This window comes from Squalius cephalus (genome assembly GCF_949319135.1).
Source record: "Squalius cephalus genome assembly, chromosome: 5".
Lineage (NCBI taxonomy): Eukaryota > Metazoa > Chordata > Actinopteri > Cypriniformes > Leuciscidae > Squalius > Squalius cephalus.
In genome coordinates, this window is record NC_137126.1 from 38564136 (window position 1) to 38582123 (window position 17988).

General features: G+C 37.5%; 1 protein-coding gene across 6 annotated transcripts in view; it reads left to right on the forward strand.

Moving 5' to 3' along the window:
- tenm1 (teneurin transmembrane protein 1) overlaps window positions 1-17988 on the forward strand; it is a 180760-nt gene that overhangs the window by 41991 nt on the left and 120781 nt on the right. For all 6 annotated transcript variants that reach the window (XM_079870528.1, XM_079870527.1, XM_079870531.1 and 3 more), the window contains exon 2: window positions 13764-14026. In XM_079870528.1, the coding sequence (XP_079726654.1) occupies window positions 13819-14026 (208 nt within the window). In that variant the 5' untranslated portion in view covers window positions 13764-13818. The remainder of the gene's footprint in view (window positions 1-13763; window positions 14027-17988) is intronic.

The following is a 17988-nucleotide window of genomic DNA, read 5'->3' on the forward strand; positions in this document are numbered from 1 at the left end:
TCCTATTGTCCTTTGTTTAGTTTCCTGCCACTAATTAGTTGTCATGGAGATTCATTGAATCATCTCAGGTGTTTGTCATTAATTGCCCTCATTTGCCTTGTAGTTGCAGTCTTTTCAGTTCTCATTTGTCTGGCCACATCAATGCATAGCGGTTGTGTTTGTTGGCCTTCCTTGTTTGGATTACCTTCTGTGTGGAATTGTAAAGCCTTTTGACCCTAAACCTTATCTTTCTGTGATTTATACAACCCAGTTGTGACACCAGCATCATACATATCGCAATGATTAATGTGCTTCTTATTTAAGGACCATTTAAATTCCTAAAGGCAACGTCAGTGTTTTTGTTTCACATCCAGTTCTCGATGTTAATGAGTGTAAGAGCATCAGGATGGATATATTTTATTAATATCTTTGATTTAAACATCTGTTGTAAAAATGAAAGTGATTTTGAGCTCTCTGTATGAACGAATCTGCGTCTGATGTCCGTGTGGCATTTTACACACTTGAAAATTCTGTTATCATTTACTCACCCTTGACTCTATTAACTAAATGTATATATTATATAACTTATTTACATTTTGTCAAAATTTTAAATATAAAATTTTAACTTATTGCCCAGCTCTAAATATAAAGCATCCAACTTGGATTCACCATCTTCAGTTTTATTTTATCATTAATAACTATAACTACTATAGATAGCCTATATTTCAATGCTTTTTAAATAGCATAGTGCAGAAAAACACAGGATCAACTCCCAGTTTCATTTGTTATATAATGCTATCATGTGCTTTATACCTTTTCAAAGTTTAACCATGAATATAGGCAGGTATGATGATGTATTACAATTATTTGTTAGACGACATTATGAACACCTTTATACTCAGGCTTCTGGTAGAGTATGACATTTTTATTGAGTCATGTATAATTGTGTGACTTTAGTTTGTTTAATTGATTTTTATTGTGTTTAGTATAGTATCATGTCATTTTGTGGGATTTCTGTGACTGTTAATTTCAGTCAGAGCGCTCAAGAAACGGGCTCTGTTTCCTGTAAGCCGTGTTGTCTACTAAATCACTCTGTTGACATACACACCTGCTGGATGAGAGTGTAAAGATAGAGATCACACCCCAGCGACATCTAATAATAATGTGCAAAAGTCAGCCCCAGGGAACAGGAGAGTTTCCTCCCAGCATTCTCTGACCGCAGGTGTGCGTCCCCACATGCCTTTTAAATATAAGGCCGCTCCCATGCAAACATGGGTGGAATAAAGCAATGTTTCATTAGTCTGGAGTGCTCCAATAATTCTAGATCTGGGTTGCGATAGCTATTTGTATACTGCATGGTATCAGATTGGCACAAGCAATGTTATTATTTCTCTGGTGGAAATGAGATTTGTATGTTTTTGCGCTTATTTACTCTCGAACATTATCAGCGGACCAATGAAGGAAATTGCCTTTTTATTATTGCAAAGGTTTACGTATTTATGTCATTAGTAGCAACACCTGCAAACTCTCTTAGTTCATTCCCACTGAGGAAGAGAAAGAAAAAACGAGATGGGGAAGAGAATGATTTTCTCTTCATGCTCCTTATCAGCAGTGAAGTGTTACGTTCAGCCCACAGAGAGACAGACAGCAAGAATAGAGTCTAATTAAGTCTCTTAGTGATCAAAAAGTGTGCGACTGTCTCCAGTGTGAATGACTCACACACATCAACACACACTCTCTCTGTCACTTCATCTCTCTCCGTGGCTTTATTTTGTTAGCCCTTACAAATTTGCATTCTTTAGATGTTGCCTTTATATTTATGCCTAAACCAAGCACTGTATTTGTGTGTGTGTGTGTGTGTGTGTGTTTGAGCGTAGACTCCTACGTTTTTACCTTGTCAGCAATTTCACAATTGGAAGCAAAAAATCCTATTTGTCTGTTGCTCATCAGGGGACTCTATATATATATGTGTGTGTGTGTGTGTGTGTGTGTGTGTGTGTGTGTGTGTGTGTGTGTGTGTGTGTGTGTGTGTGTGTGTGTGCGCATGACACACATTACATCCCTTTCATGTGTGAGTCGGCGTGACTGCCATCCGAATGATCAGAGACCGACGTCCGGTGATTGAAGGGGAATGTGACACAAATGGAGCTGACCAGAAATGAAAGAGATTGTACAACATCATTGAAGGCTGCCCTCCAAACATACACGCATAAAAATTTACATAACTTTCAGACATATTTTTTCTCTTTCTGTGCTCTCCCCTGCTGCTGAAACAAGCGCACACACTCGCAGTATAAAATGTGTTCCCCCCCTCATTATTTATTCAAATTCAAAAATAATGATGCTAGCATATAGTATAGGCTGCAAAGCACACACACACATATCATGTGTTGGCCTAGTTCTGATCATGGATATTTGGCTGGTGATGAATGCTGAATTCTTTGTTTACAGGATTAATCCTGTAGGGTGTGTGTGTGTATACATGAGTGTGTCAATGCGCCTCTGTGTGTGCGTGCTTCGGGTGTGTGCGGCTGTACACTCAGATAACAGTGCATGATCGAGTTATCTTTTGCCCCTTCTTGTGCTGGAATGGTTTAAAATCGTAATTTAAAGTGTGTAAATTAAAATCATGTGCAAATGATACATTTTCACTCAATGAGGTCTGTATGGATAACGGATCAACTGCGATCCATTATACCCCTAGTCTATGTGACTGTCCAATAGGCATACGCTGTACGAAAAAAATATTAGAGGGAACATTGTCCCAAGGACTGTGTGAAACTGAACTTTTGTGATTGAAATATCAAAACAATCTGTATTGTCTTCTTACACTTATGTTTTAACTCTCCTCTTCCATCTCTCATTATGTGGTGTCTATGTGTATGCTTTCACTTGATGCTTTTGTCAGGTTATGGGATTCATAATTCATAATATCGGTTAGGAGCATCACTCACTGTGGAGGGACCTTTTCTTTGTATTTGTCTCACTGCCTTCTGTCCCCCTCTCTCTCTGCCTCACACTCTCCTTCTCTCCCTACGTTAGTGATTAACCCTCATGCTCAGCAAACTCAAACACCTACACACTCCATATGGGTTCAGCTCACTCTCCACTAGATATCACTTTATTTTAGTTCAGGCTTTATTGAACATTGCTGTAATGTCATTTGAACACTGGAGTAGTTTTTAGCCCAAATAACCATGTTGCAATAACAGTTTATTGTGTATAAATAGGATTAATGAAATCTGTTTTGATAAACTGCATGATAAACTCTCACTCTTACTCACACACACACACACACACACACACAATAAAAAGAGAAACATTTGTTTTGAGCTTGAGCAGAGCTGACAGGTTTTGAAGGACAAGCTTTTAGCTCTCATATCACTCACTCACACACACGCACATCAGCTAAATGGGGCTGTGAGCCACTGCAGTGTGTGTGTGTGTGTGTGTGTGTGTGTGTGTGTGTGTGAGACGGAGTGTTTTCACTTGAGTCGCTGGCCAGAATTAGAAACACTTCAGAAAAGCCCTCCAGAATGAGCACACCCAGATACTTTAACAGGATCGAGAGAGATGGGGTGGTGAGGTGACAAAAAGCATTTAGATACACAAGAGTATAGAATACCATTAGAGAGAGAGAGAGAGAGAGAGAGAGAGAGAGAGATGGGTAAGTGATGAATGTAAACATATGAATACAGGGGGCCCTATTTTAGCGATCTAAGCGCATGGTCTAAAGCGCACGGCGCAAGTTCACTTAGGGCGTGTCTGAATCCACTTTTGCTAGTTTAACGATGGGAAAAATGGTCGTCGCTCCAGGCGCGTGGTCTAAAAGGGTTGTCCCTATTCTCATAATGAGTAATGGGTGTGTTTGGTGTTTTGTGGACCCGCCACATAAAAAAAATATTGTGCCATTGACTTTAGACCAGGTTTCAGTTGGTCAATGGCGCAGTCTATTTCTGTTGCCTCAAAATAGCAACGTGCCAACAATGCGCCTGAACACACCTCGTTTTCAGACCAGCACGCCCATGGGCGCACAAATGGGTGCAAATGCATTTGCTATTTAAACAATGTGGCGCAGGACGTGAAAATGATAACTGCGTCGGACTGAAACTAGCAAAAAACACTTGTGTCACGCTTGGCACTGCATTGCGCTAGGTGTAAGATAGGGCCCAGGGTGTCTTTATTGACATTAGAATCGTTTGATTTCACCTCGGCCCTTCTGTCCTGGTATTTGTGAGCACATTTTCATTTGCTGAAGAGCACAATAAGACCATAAAACACGATACATACTCATTCACCCTCTCCTAATTCACACAGTTAAACATATTTTTTTATGTTTTTGAAATAAGTCTTGTATGCTCACCAAAGCTGCATATTGTCAAATATTATTAAAATGTAAAATCCTTTTTGGTAACACTTTATTTTACGGTGCCCTTGATACAGAGTAATTACTTAATTAGGTACTTAGTAATAGACATTGTAATAACATGTAACAAAATGTACTTAACATGTAACTAAGTTATGGAACAGCCTGTACTTACAGATTGTAATTACACACATGTAATAGGCAGCTACTGTTACACATGTGTAACAAGCCGAGTCTGTTATATATGTGTTACGTGACTTGTACACTGTAATTATGTAAGAAAGTACTTAGTATAACACAATGTAACAACAAGTACTTAAATATGTTAGGCTACTAAGGTCTGCAGTTACACATGGTAAATGTGTATGTTCTGTAGCATTACTTGTATGTAACATAAAATAAAGTGTATCAAGATTGTACTTAAGTGCACTTTCTGTGTATCTACATATGTTACCCATCTGAATTAACCCCCTAGTTCACAGCTTAAATACATGCATTAGCTTCCTAATTACATTGCAATTACAAAATATTACACAGGTATAAGCTACGTAAAATAAAGTGTATCAAGAATGTACTTAAGTGTACTTTGTTTATACATACCTTATCCATCGCTGCCTTACTTTGATTTAACTCACTAGTTCACAGCTTAAATGCATGCAGTAGCTTCTTAATTACATTGCAATTACATTGCAATTACACAGGTATAAGCTACGTAAAATAAAGTGCATCAAGAATGTACTTAAGTGTACTTTGTGTATACATACCTTATCCATCTCTGCCTTAGTTTGATTTAAACTCACTAGTTCATAGCTTAAATGCATGCAGTAGTTTCCTAATTACATAATATTACACAGGTATAAGCTACGTAAAATAAAGTGTATCAAGAATGTACTTAAGTGTACTTTGTGTATACATACCTTATCCATCTCTGCCTTAGTTTGATTTAACTCATTAGTTCACAGCTTAAATGCATGCAGTAGTTTCCTAATTACATTGTAATTACATAATATTACACAGGTATAAGCTACGTAAAATAAAGTGTATCAAGAATGTACTTAAGTGTACTTCATGTGTATCCAACTCGGCTTGTTACACATGTGTAACAGTAGCTGCCTATTACATGTGTGTAATTACAATCTGTAAGTACAGGCTGTTCCATAACTTAGTTACATGTTAAGTACATTTTGTTACATGTTATTACAACGTCTATTACTAAGTACCTAATTAAGTAATTACTCTGTATCAAGGGCACCATAAAATAAAGTGTTACCTAATTTGTCTATTTTTCTATATTTTAATATGTAATTTATTCATGTGAGCGCAAAGCTGAATTTGTCACATGATTCTTGAGAAATCATTCTAATATGCTGATTTGGTGCTCAAACAATGCTATTACTGTGCGTTCACACCGCCGCCGACGAGAGCGTCAAAGTGGCCGGAAGTCATTCATTTTCAATGTGAGCCGGTGGTGATCTCCGGCGAGAAGCGGCGCGGCGCGTCTTGGGTGATGTGGGCGTCGAGGAGGGTTGAAGTCAGGTCAGCTTTATGGTAATGAGCTATGACGTGGTTCGGCGGCATCCAATCGGAATGTAGAAGTCCTCCGCTTGAGAGGATTCCAGAGAACGCAGTCCTGTAAACTTTGGTTCCGACCACATTAATTCCCAAGCAAAATGGAGGAGAGGTTGATCATGTGAATTTGATAAGAAGGCGCGCAACACTATTTATAGGCAACATTTTCGCGCTTGAACACTTGTTTTTCAGTGGGAATGCAATTAATTTGCTCAAAACAACACTGATTTGACAAATTTCATTAAGGCTACACTTCAATCAGGACAGTTATTGTAATATAGGCTGCACACAAATTAATGTTAATTAAAGACCAAGGCTAGTAAACGTCTCCTATAAGCTGCATGTTGAAATTAGACTAGCACTTAACCATGAACAAAAAAGCCACACCACACAAATGGCTTTTAATTGGTTTATTTCGTTAGTAAACATGTAACTATAATTGTTAAGTTCTTTCCATCGATACTTTCACGTTTTAAAAGATTTCAGTCTGCACAAATACCGATCAACATGCTTGTTTGCTTTGCGGCCCCTTTAAATAAAGTTTAAAAAAAGACCAAGCATTCGATCTACGTCATAGTGTCAGAGTGTCCACGAATCTTTCTACAGTGCTGTCGGCAGGGCAGCTAGAGCGAATTTTCACACTCTGTCCGGCGGCGATGTGAACTCACAGTTATCAATGTTGAAAGCTGTTATGCTGCTTAATATTTAGGTGAAAACAGAGATACATTGTTTTCAGGATTTTTTGATGAATAAAAGTTCAAAATCACAGCATCTACTTACTAAATAGATAAAATTTGTAACATTATAAATGTCTTTACTATCGCGTTTGATAAGTTTAATGCATCTTTGCTGAATGAAAGTATTAATTTAAAGGAAGAACGCATCCAGCATGTGTGTTTTCGCACACCCTCTCCAGACTCTTGACAGCTGTTACTGTTACACTTCAGATGGTCAGTGTATGGGCTGTGGGTAGGCCATCTGAGAGTAGCCCCACCCCACTTCCTTCTGTGTCGTTCGGAATCGGTATACTGTACATCACCAGGTCATGTGAGTAGAGTTGGTTAAGCTCATCTTTTGACAGCAGACAACAAAAGGTTTAACAGTTGAGCCCAAACCTCTGTTACTAATGTCACTTGAGAACTAGCAACAAAGGAACGTTGAGTCGTTTCATTGAAGTTTATTTTATAATGGATAGTAGAGTACCGTATAATGAGAGAGGTTGACTAAGCTAGTGCATTACCTGCCACTAGCTCATATTCTTCAGGTCAATCTTTTTGAATGTCCACTGAGGAAAGCGATATCTTTGTCTTTGTCCTTTTAACAGTTAAGGGGATTTCCCATGACAGAGCTAGTCAATGCATTTGTAAGTTATTACAATGTATACAAATGTAATAATGTAGCTAACTTTCACTGAAGCCAAAATCACAATCACTAATGGACACTTTCTCAATACCAAATATGGCATGTTATTTATATAAAATAATATTTATTGAAAAAGGATTTTTAAATAAACAATATTAGCCATTATAAACGTATAAGAAGTGTGTACAATAGAAAAGAAACAAGCAAACAGTTAATTCAAAAGTACAAGTAATAGATTAATAAGACCAAAGATGTTTAAACATTTCAAATGTACCTGTGCAAAGAACAATGAAATAGGAGGATAAGTAGAGGAAGAGTGATTTGTAAAAAAAAAAGATAATAATAAAAAATAAAAAAATTCAAATATTATATGAATATTTGAATATTTTTTTATTTTTAATATTATCTTTTTTTTTTACAAATAAAAAAGATAATAATAAAAATAAAAAAATATTCAAATATTATATGAATTTATGTTTTGTAAGTAGACAGTATCTCTATCCATTTCCTTAACCCCTCCTCCAGCCTGGGTCTCCATGGCGATGATCTTTGTCAGATATGACCCCCCAAAGATGTCTAACTAGCTTCAGGTTTATGTAGAAAGTGTGTGTTTGTGTGTGTGTTTTACCTTTTTGGGAGCGCAGAGAAATGCCACCAGCAAGAAATATTCTTAGCTGACCTGCGCTTGACTTTCATGTTTACGGACTGTGTTTATGTCTGTGTGTGTGTGTGTGCTGTCAGCTTTTATTTTAGGCAGTATCAGGACTTTGACACGTTTGTGCAGTTGCTCAGGGCAAGAGCTTTCTCTTACTGCAGATCTGATTCTCCTCAGAAGAATTTGCGTGTGTTTGTGTGTGTGGGAGAGAATCGTTCAGTGCAGGAAGTGACTCTGGCAATAGAGAGAGATGGATGAGGGAACGTCAACTCTTGCTGTGTGTGTGTGTGTATGTGACTATTTTAGAGAGAATCAGCGCAGGAAGTCTGCACTGATAATCTGAAGATGGATGAATGAATATTATCCACTGTGTGTAGATACAGTTTGTGTGTGTGAGAGAGAAAATATGATATGTCTCTACAGGCTGCCTGTAATATTGTACGGTTCCCAGCAGTCAAATCATGCTAATGTTATTGTTGACAATACTTAGAAGCAAATATTTTTTAAAACCGTTCATATTAGCGTGTCTGTGTCATATGCATATGGCATAACCCTACATTATCACCTTTAATACAGACTTTAGTTGTAAACCATATTTTGTGCAAATGATGCAATACAAGGAGATTAATGTGTCGGTTGGCAAACATGAAAGATTAAATGCAAGGTTGGTGCATAATTAAACTCAGGAAATTATGCAACTAATAGTGCAGTTAAAGAACAAAGTTTAAAAAGTCAGTGCACATAGATCAAAGAAAATATTACATTAAATTATAAATAAATAGCACAGCAATTAAACCATATGTAATAAATACATAAAATAAAGTTTACAAATAAATAAATCTGCCATAATATGAATAAGGAAAAGAGATCAAATGTTCTAAAAATATTAATGCTTTGTTTAAACTCATCAAGAGTGCGATTTCTTTTAACAGGCATTGGAGAGCATTGAGTTTTACTACTGACTGCTGGGACGCCAGTGTTAGGAGACCAAAGAGACCCGTTTGAAACGATCCTCACAAGCTTATTAGAAATGGATTTAGGTGCAAACCCATTAAGGGATCTGTACACCGGTAACAGAAATTTGAAATCAATCCTAAAATTTACGAGAGGCCAATGAAGGGACTTTAAGACATGCGTAATGTGTGCTTTCATTCTGCTCTCTGTCAGCACTCGTGCTGCAGCATTAATTTGTAGTCTAGCCGGGCGTTCTCGGGAAGAGCAGACAGGGAGAGCATTGCAGCAGTCCAGACATGCATCAATCTCTCAGCATCTGCTCGTGGACTATGTTTCTTAGCTGATAAAAAGCAGTTTAAGTGGACTGCCTGATGTGGACCTTAAAATTCGAATTCGTGCACAACGATACATAGAGGATTTTAACATGAGACTTAGTATTCAAGAGAGGATTTTCGCATTGTAGACAGTTTCACTCACCGCCCTTTATCCCTGACTAAGAGCCCTTCGATTTTCTCTTTGTTTAGTTTGGGAAAGTTCAGTGACACAGAGTGTTAATACTGTCCATACATTGATCCATCTCTACATTGAGCTGTCGAAACATCAACACATAAACTGATCTTGACTAGCCTATATGGCTAAAATGATTGGGTGATACAGAGATGCGCAGTTGTGTATCAACAGCAGGAGTATGAAAATCAATCCAGACTGAGTTAGTTTGGCCACCCTGAGTGTCAAATATATAAGCATTTATACCACAAGCTAAAAACTTCTATTTTCTAACTAAAGCCTGATGCCATAGGAAAACTTGTAGTTGTTACCATTAGAATATTAGAGTATATACCCCATTAGAGTATGAAATATGCTCTTGACAGTTGGATGGGACTTAACCTTCACAGTCCAAGTGGGTCTGGGTTCGTTTTTAAGAGAGGAAATGTTCTCCACTATATACTGCAAACTCTCATTCAGGTTTGGTTCCATTCAGGTACGGACCACCCACTGTTCATGATCCAGACTATTCCTGATGGTATATATTGCCATGGCAAAGCTGAATTTTCAGCAGCCATTATTCCAGTCTTCAGTGTCACATGATCATTAAGAAATCAATCTAATATTCTGATTCAGTGCTTGCAAAACATTTATTCTTATTATTGATGTTAAAAACAGTCGTACTGTTAATATTTTTGTGAAAACTGTAAAAGAATTTATTTTTGAAATCTGCTATTGAAAAAAATTATATTCTTTGAATTGGACAAAAAGTCCTCTTGGATGCTGGTTAGATGGCACCTGAGAAAAAGAGAGAGATTATTTTGGTATACAGTGTTGACCAATTCCTGACATAAAACTCAGATATGCTTCTGGTATATCTCTAGCGAATATATATTCAAAGATTTGGGGAGGGCTTTTTTCCCCTCTGTTAATGGAAGATACATAGAACTAATACACTGATCTGAAGCACCTTTAATGTAACATCAATGTTTTATGTAATATAGCCAACTCAAGAACTCTTTACAGCAAAATACGGTTCTTTATACGAAGGAGGGTTTTATTACTATAAGAGCTTTAATTTTAACCTGTTGCTCAGTGATAAAGGAAGAGCATCCCTAAACATAAACTGTGTAGTCTTGAGCACAAACCCAATTAGGAACACAATGGACTACTTGCACTACTTCCGCGTTCTAGTTAGTACATAATCGGGAGTTTCCGGTTAGAGCGTTCAGCGCACCTACATATATGAGAATGCACATTATCACTATGTTTTATGGCTGCCAATTGATTAAAATAGTTGAATGAATGAATGAATGCTCTTGAGGTGCCTGCAACGATGTTAAATATGCTATAGGCTATTTAATCAATAACGTACACAGCGTAGAGGAGAATGACAGTCAACTACTTTGAATAGTATAGCATTTTGGGCATAAACATGTAAATAGTGAAAAATGACACAGAATGATTAAAATATTTAATCCAAATAAATAAATGTTTATGGTTCGTACTGATGTTATTAATCTGTTCTCATACACTTCAGCGCCGCGGTCATTAGTTTAGTCGAACACTGACACCCTGTGGTGAAATAACGGCGTATTTTTAACACCCGCTGCTTTTTCAGATCGGCTTGGGTTGGATTAAAACTTCATGTTCCGCTAAGTTTGGAAAATTCTGCACACAGTAAAAATTGCCAAATTTTTAAATCTTATTGCGGACATTCATTTTAGGTGGTGTTTGTTCAACTCATTGACCACAGTACATTGAAAGTAAATGTAACCGGAAATAAGTGAGACGTACTGTTTCCAAACGGAAGTGCGTCACGAAGCTCAGTGCAAGTGGTCCATTGTGTGTACATACCTGGGTTCATGCCCATGTTTGTGTCCCCTCTCTGCAGTTTGTTCTCCTACACTGTAATCATCATAATCATCTGATTACAAAGACTTATTCAGCACTCCCATAAGAACCCTCCCCATCTGTCTGCTTCAAGTGTGCTTGTGTGTCTACATATTTGCCGCACGCATTTTTTTTTAGTGACCTTTAACCCACTTTACGTGTTACAGTGAGTTCCGTTTTGATCAAAAATGGTAATAATAGTGTTTGATTGGCTTCCTCTGCTACTTGGCTACGGTCTCATGAGAGCAGAGTGAGGGAGACAGATAAAGGGAGCTTTCACCACAGCCACTATTAACTAACAGAGTATTAATTGTGTTTGCGTGCAAAGATGCTGCCTCCAGTCTACAAAGTCACCGCCGCCTTCAATTGGCACTCGCTCTGGCACGACATCCAATCAGCAGGCAGCCTGCCAGAGACTGACAGGGATTTAACTCGCATACCCCTCCCACATCACTTAGTCATGCCGCGCATTTCCGCATCAGCCAATTAGTAACCCATTACAAAAGCAATACAGAGTATACACACTAACGAGCATTTGATGGTAATATTTAACTTCTATTTCATCAATGTCAGGATGAGAGTGACTTTCTTTCTCTGTCTGTCTCCCTCTTGTATGCTTCCCAGAAAGTCTTTAACCTGTCTGGTCATTTTGCAAGCTCCTTCTATCCTTCTTCGTTTCTTCATCTGTCCATTCTCATCCTTCCCGCTTTCATTTTTCAGCCATGCTTCTGTTCCTATCCTGTCCCCGTCTTCATCTTCGTTTGACTCCTCTTCTACCCCATATGGTCTATCGGTTCTCTTTCATCCAGTGTTCATCCGTTCCACCTCTCCTTTTCATCTGTCTCCTTTCAGCTGTGCCTCTCCTTTCTCTTTCTCCCTGTCTAACTGCATCTTGTTTTTCGGTGGCCCTCCCCTACCTGCGCGCTCCTCTGTTGAACGCTGAATGTTCTTTTCAGGCTCAAAGGTCATGGAAAGGTCATGGTCAGCGTTTAGATTTGGGAAGTGAAAGCTGAAAGGGAGCCACACTCTCTGGAGAGTGAGAGAGAAAGAGAGAGAGATTGTGTCTCGCATTGAGAATGCTAGAGCACTGAATAAGATGTATGCAGGGCAATTCAAGCACAATCTTGTCTGACTCCAATATTAGTTTCCCACTAATCCCTTCTCATGAAGATCTACGGATGCAGTTGGTGTTGGATGCAGTCAGAAAGATGTGTGTTTAAAATGAACGTTAACTTCGACATGTTTAATACTACGCACTTAACACCTTTTTTTCATTTTGTTGTCTGTGTTCTTGGGTCAGGGTAAAGGAGGTCTGTAACATACTAACTGTTTGTCCACAGTTAAGCGCTGCATGTTTCAGAGTGAAATGTGGCACAGATGCGAGCAGCTGATGATCCAGTGATTTCAATGTTTTGGAGCTGCATTTACTGTGAACAGAGCTGCTCCAAAACATTGAAATCCACATTTCACTCTGAAACATGCAGCGCTCTTCGACATTGAGGAAACAAACTCCATCTCTGCATCTGCTCTGAGTTTGTATCGTTTATGACGTGCATTTGAAAACTAAACATGCGCCAACCATCTAAACTTATTAATATATTTTTTTTATAATCACAACATTTTTGTCCAAATTGTGGAGCCCTACGAGCAAGCACAACAAACCTAGAGTTTTTTTAATCGTAATCGCATTTATATATTTTTTCCCCAGAATCATGCAGCCATATTTTCCTATAAATAATGTTAGAATCCCATTTACAGTATAATGAATTAGCTGTGTTACATGTACAATTTCAGTTAAATAGTGTCAGTTATATTCATTATTGGTGATCTATTATTATTATTATTATTATTAATGACATTATTATTATTTTCAATATCAGTAGTTTGTTACAGCTCTACAATATTGGATCATCAATATTACTTGGAGCTAAATTTGAGCTAATTCAGAATGTAAGATTGATTCGGTTAACTACAACACACAAAAAAATGATCCTAATGAATTATTTTAAAGTATTGACTGGTGTGCTGTATAGTGAGGTACGTTAATTCCATGATTTAATTGCCTTCATTACCGGGCAGTTGTATAACTCTCTCTTGTTTTGAGTTTGTTTCTTTTTCCCCCCAGTCTTTCACCCTTTTTATCTCCTCTCTTTTCCTCTATCTAAGCATCTCTTTATCTTTTCATCTCACCCTCCATCTATCTCTCCCTCTTCTCTTTCATTTGTCCTCTGAGACCATCTCTCTTTTCTTGGTGGTCGATGAATGTTTGGCTAAAACATGGGGGTGGTTTTGGATAGTGTTTGTTTTGTTTTGTCCTTCATGCCTCTTTAAATATATTTCTACAGAGCAGCCGTTTGTTCTCAAGCTGTTTCATGTATCGCTTTACAAAAAATTGCTCCAGTGAAATGAAAGTTTAGAGTACATTTGAACTGCTGTTGTTTGTTTTCTGTTTCATCGCCTCTGTTCTCTTCTTTGTTTTTTTTTTCTTTGTGTGTGTAGTGTGCTTTGAGTGAGTTTTTGAGATTTCTGAGTGTGTGATATTGTGAGAGCAGAGATGGACGAGAAGCTTTACCAATCTCTGACCCGACCCCACCCCGGCCTGGAGCTCAGTTACTCCAGCTCATCTGATGAAGAGGATGGTACCAACCTTCATCACAAACACTACAGAGAGGCGCACACCCGCCCCGATTACGAGCCTGACCGCAGATTCACCTACAACAGCCACAAAGTCCGCAGGAAACCCTTGGAGCATCCCCAGAATGGTAAGGCTTTCTGTTTGCGTGTGTGTGTGTGTGTATCAGGGTTGTGTGCCGTTCAGAATAGAATACCTTTTAAATTAAATTGTAAACTCTTTTACCATTCAATTTTGAGTGTAAAGTAGAATGAAAATCAATTGAAATTCAAAGAAATTCATATGCACTACTGTTTGGGGTTGGTAAGATTTAAAAAATATTTTTTTGGAAGAAGTCTCTTATGCTCACCAAAGTTGCATTTATGTGATCAAAATACAGCTAAACAGTAATATTAGGAAATATTATTACAATTTAAAATAACTTTTATATTTTAATATATTTTAAAATTTAATTTATTTCTGTCATAGCAAAGCTGAACTCTCAGCAGCTATTACTCCGATTTCCAGTGTCACGTTATCCTCCAGAAATCATTTTAATATGCTTATTTAGTGCTCAAGAAACAAATCTTATTATTATCAGGTTCGGCACGCATGTGATTTGCGGATTAACTGCTAAGTTTAACCGTCATAGATTTTATCATAGAGTTTACCATTTGGACATGTTTTGTCTTGCCAATTTACACATTCAAGCGATTTTAAACGTGGAAGAAGAGGCGAAAATCGGGACTTGCGCGTTATCTGTGGGCACAGCCTCACGCACCCGAAGCGTGCGGACACAGGGAGAGAGAGAGAGACAGAGGGAGAGAGGTGTGTTTCAGAAAGCGCTTGAACATAGAATTGATTTATTTTTCACATTTACTTGCGCTTGAATGGACACACACTCAAAATTATGACAAAATACCCATCTTGGCAAGTATGTCAGGTTATTATGTCATAAGTGAACAGCTGAGAAAGGAACCGGATGTGTGTCAGTATATTCGGCCCGTGCATTCGGTCTTAAAATGACCGCAGCCTAATATTCCTGCTGTTGTCTGTGTCATTAATGTTAACAAAATAAAATAAAAACATCATCGTCATCTTTGATGATGACGACAGCTTGTAGGATAAATGTGCCGTGTAAAGTGTGAGTACCAAGCAGCATGTCCAGGTGCTCCCTTCAGAACCAGACCAAAAATAGTTATGTGCACTCCTGACAATAACACATAAAAATAGAGACTACTATATAATGTCTTGTTTTGATTTTAAAAACCAGTAGAGATAGAGTTGTTGCAGTATATAGTTTAATTTAAAATGCACAGCAGATTCATTCATATATCATGACCAACTTATATAACAAGTAATGGATGTCAAATGAAATTTCCACAAGGATATGTGCATGCCTGCATGTGTTTGCACAAGACAGCTTTAAATGATGACACATAATTAATATCCCTCTACATTTAGCGGGACACTGGAGCTGTTATCATAAACATCTGACACTGGATGAAAGGCTGCATTTTCTAAAGGAGATCATAGGCAAGCTGTTTTGTTTGTTGTTTTGATGGTTGCGTTAATGAAAGTGATTATATGGTATGACTCCTTAGTAAGGAACAGAATTCTTTGAAAACTCACTGTAAATTGGAATGAGCCATCAACAGACACACACACACACACACACACCAAACATCAAACACTATTGTCATTAAATAATAATGGGATATGTGTTTTACTTTTGAATAATGAATACAATTTGAATTTTTTAATAATTTTAATAATATAATTTATTTCACCCGTTATTCTTCTGTCTTTGATATTCTACATTCATGGATTCATTTTTGCTTGTCTGAGTCCCAAGGGTGAACTATTTCCATTAATTAAAGGATTCCCTATAACTAAGACACACACAGGCAATGTTCCCTTTAATTTTTATTCTTGCTGAGTAGAACTTAGTTTGGTTGGACCTTTTGGTCACCTGAACAGAAACATTTAGAGTGTATACTGTATATACAGTAAGTTATTTTTGATTATAAATCAAAATTACATTAATAAAAAAAAATAAAAAAAAGAATGATTACATATTTATACATAAATATGTATTATATAAATCATTAAATATGTATGATTGAATAATATATAATTAATAATTAATAATAAATGATGTTATCTAGATGGAATTCAAAAATAAATAAACACAAGTCAGAAAAATAATACCGCATGGCCTCTGTGGGTTTCTTTTTGCATAACAAATTATTAACTCAACTTTCCACTGAAGATTTCTCACACCTTCATGTCCATATTAAAAAAAAAAAAAAAAATCAACGGATATGTGGAAAGTTGAAATGCTGCAAATTAGGGCGTCCCCCTATTAGTTGACCAAACATTAGTCGATGAGAAGAATCCGGTCAACCAAATTTTTATTTGTCGCAGAAAGAAAAATCTCCATAGGACAGATCATTAACACTGCTGGCCTTTATGGTAATTATGTTGGGCAGGAAATCCAAATGTTTGCCTATCATTCTCAAACATCTTATCATTTGAAATGTTAGCCACTTTGCATGGCCATTCGCTTAACCCAGTATATATTTAAGTATTTAAATTAATATAAAAAACGTTCAACTAATCATTAAATGGCTTAAACGGCCGACTAGGAAAATCCTTGGCCGGGGCCAGACCTCTAATGTTAGAGCAAGCAACCATTTAGCTGTAATTCAAGGAGTGTTGAGCTTTTTCAAACATCATTTTTAAATCTATCTTGAGTGCTGAATTTTATTTCTCACCTGTATGGAATCAACATCAGGATAGATAGATAGATAGATAGATAGATAGATAGATAGATAGATAGATAGATAGATAGATAGATAGATAGATACATTGGAGGTTGAGCAGGTTACAGTGAGTCTTTTTGTTTCCTCTATGAAATTATTCAAATGCTACATGCAGAACAAAACATTCTGTTCCAGTTACCACGGAAACAGCTTCACAAATAAAGAGAGATGGAAATGGAGACAGAGAGAGAGAAAGGGGGAGAAATGGAGAGAGAGAAGTAAAGAGAGGTCTTTCACCCACTCCTCTTACCCTAGCTTTTTCCATCCATGTCTGCTTGTGGACAAGTGTGTGTGTGTGTGTGTGTGGGTCAGGCCGAGTAGCAGGGGGTCATGTTCTCAGTGAAGGACGGAGAACTGCATCGTGGGCAATTAGTACTGAGATGATTAGAGCAGGGAGAGCAGTGAGAGGGGTCGCCACAGAGACAGGAGTCAGAGAGGTAGAGGAGAGGATTCTTAAGGACACTTGAGTAAAGATCTTGCTCATCACACACACACACACACACACACAGGTCTGAAAAATCACACTTCTACTGCACACACACACACACACACACACACACTTAGTGCTACACACTTCCGGGAAAGCCCATCAAGAGCCCATCACCTTTACTTCAACAAATGAAGAGAAGAGGAGAGATGAGAAGATATGAGGGCAAGAGATGAGTTGAGATGAGAAGAAGGGATAAAACGAGGTTGGAATAAGAAAATAGATTTAATTAAATAAGAAGAGGCAACATGAGATGAAAAGATATTGGAGAAAGAGACAGTAGCCTGCTATGTACAGTAGATATGATTGCTCACAACGCAAAGTTCCCAAAAAGACCAGTCAATGGTAGTCAATATTTGCTAGTTGATGTTGCAGAAATAGTCGTTTACATAAAATCTTTTTTTGCACATTTATGTTTTGCTGTATTTTTACAGGAGGATAAATCTAAATTACTGTCATGCTAATGTTACAGTTTAAAATAACACATTATTGTATTGTATATCTGGAGTGGAAAACAAAATCATTTCATTTTATCCCAGATCTTGCATGCGTTCGTTTTCTCCATGTCACTTGCTGGCAGGCAGAGAGAAACGTCCACCTGGAAGACAGAAAGGTGCAGGCTGTGTCATGTCATATTGCAAATTGGCATATAACAATTAGGACTCCTGATGTAAAATTTTATATGGATTTAAAGGGGAAACATGAATCAAAACTTTACAATTACAGATCCTGCATCAGCCTAAATCAATATCCTAATAAATATACTACCCTTAAATATTAGTTGCTAGTACACGTCAAGCT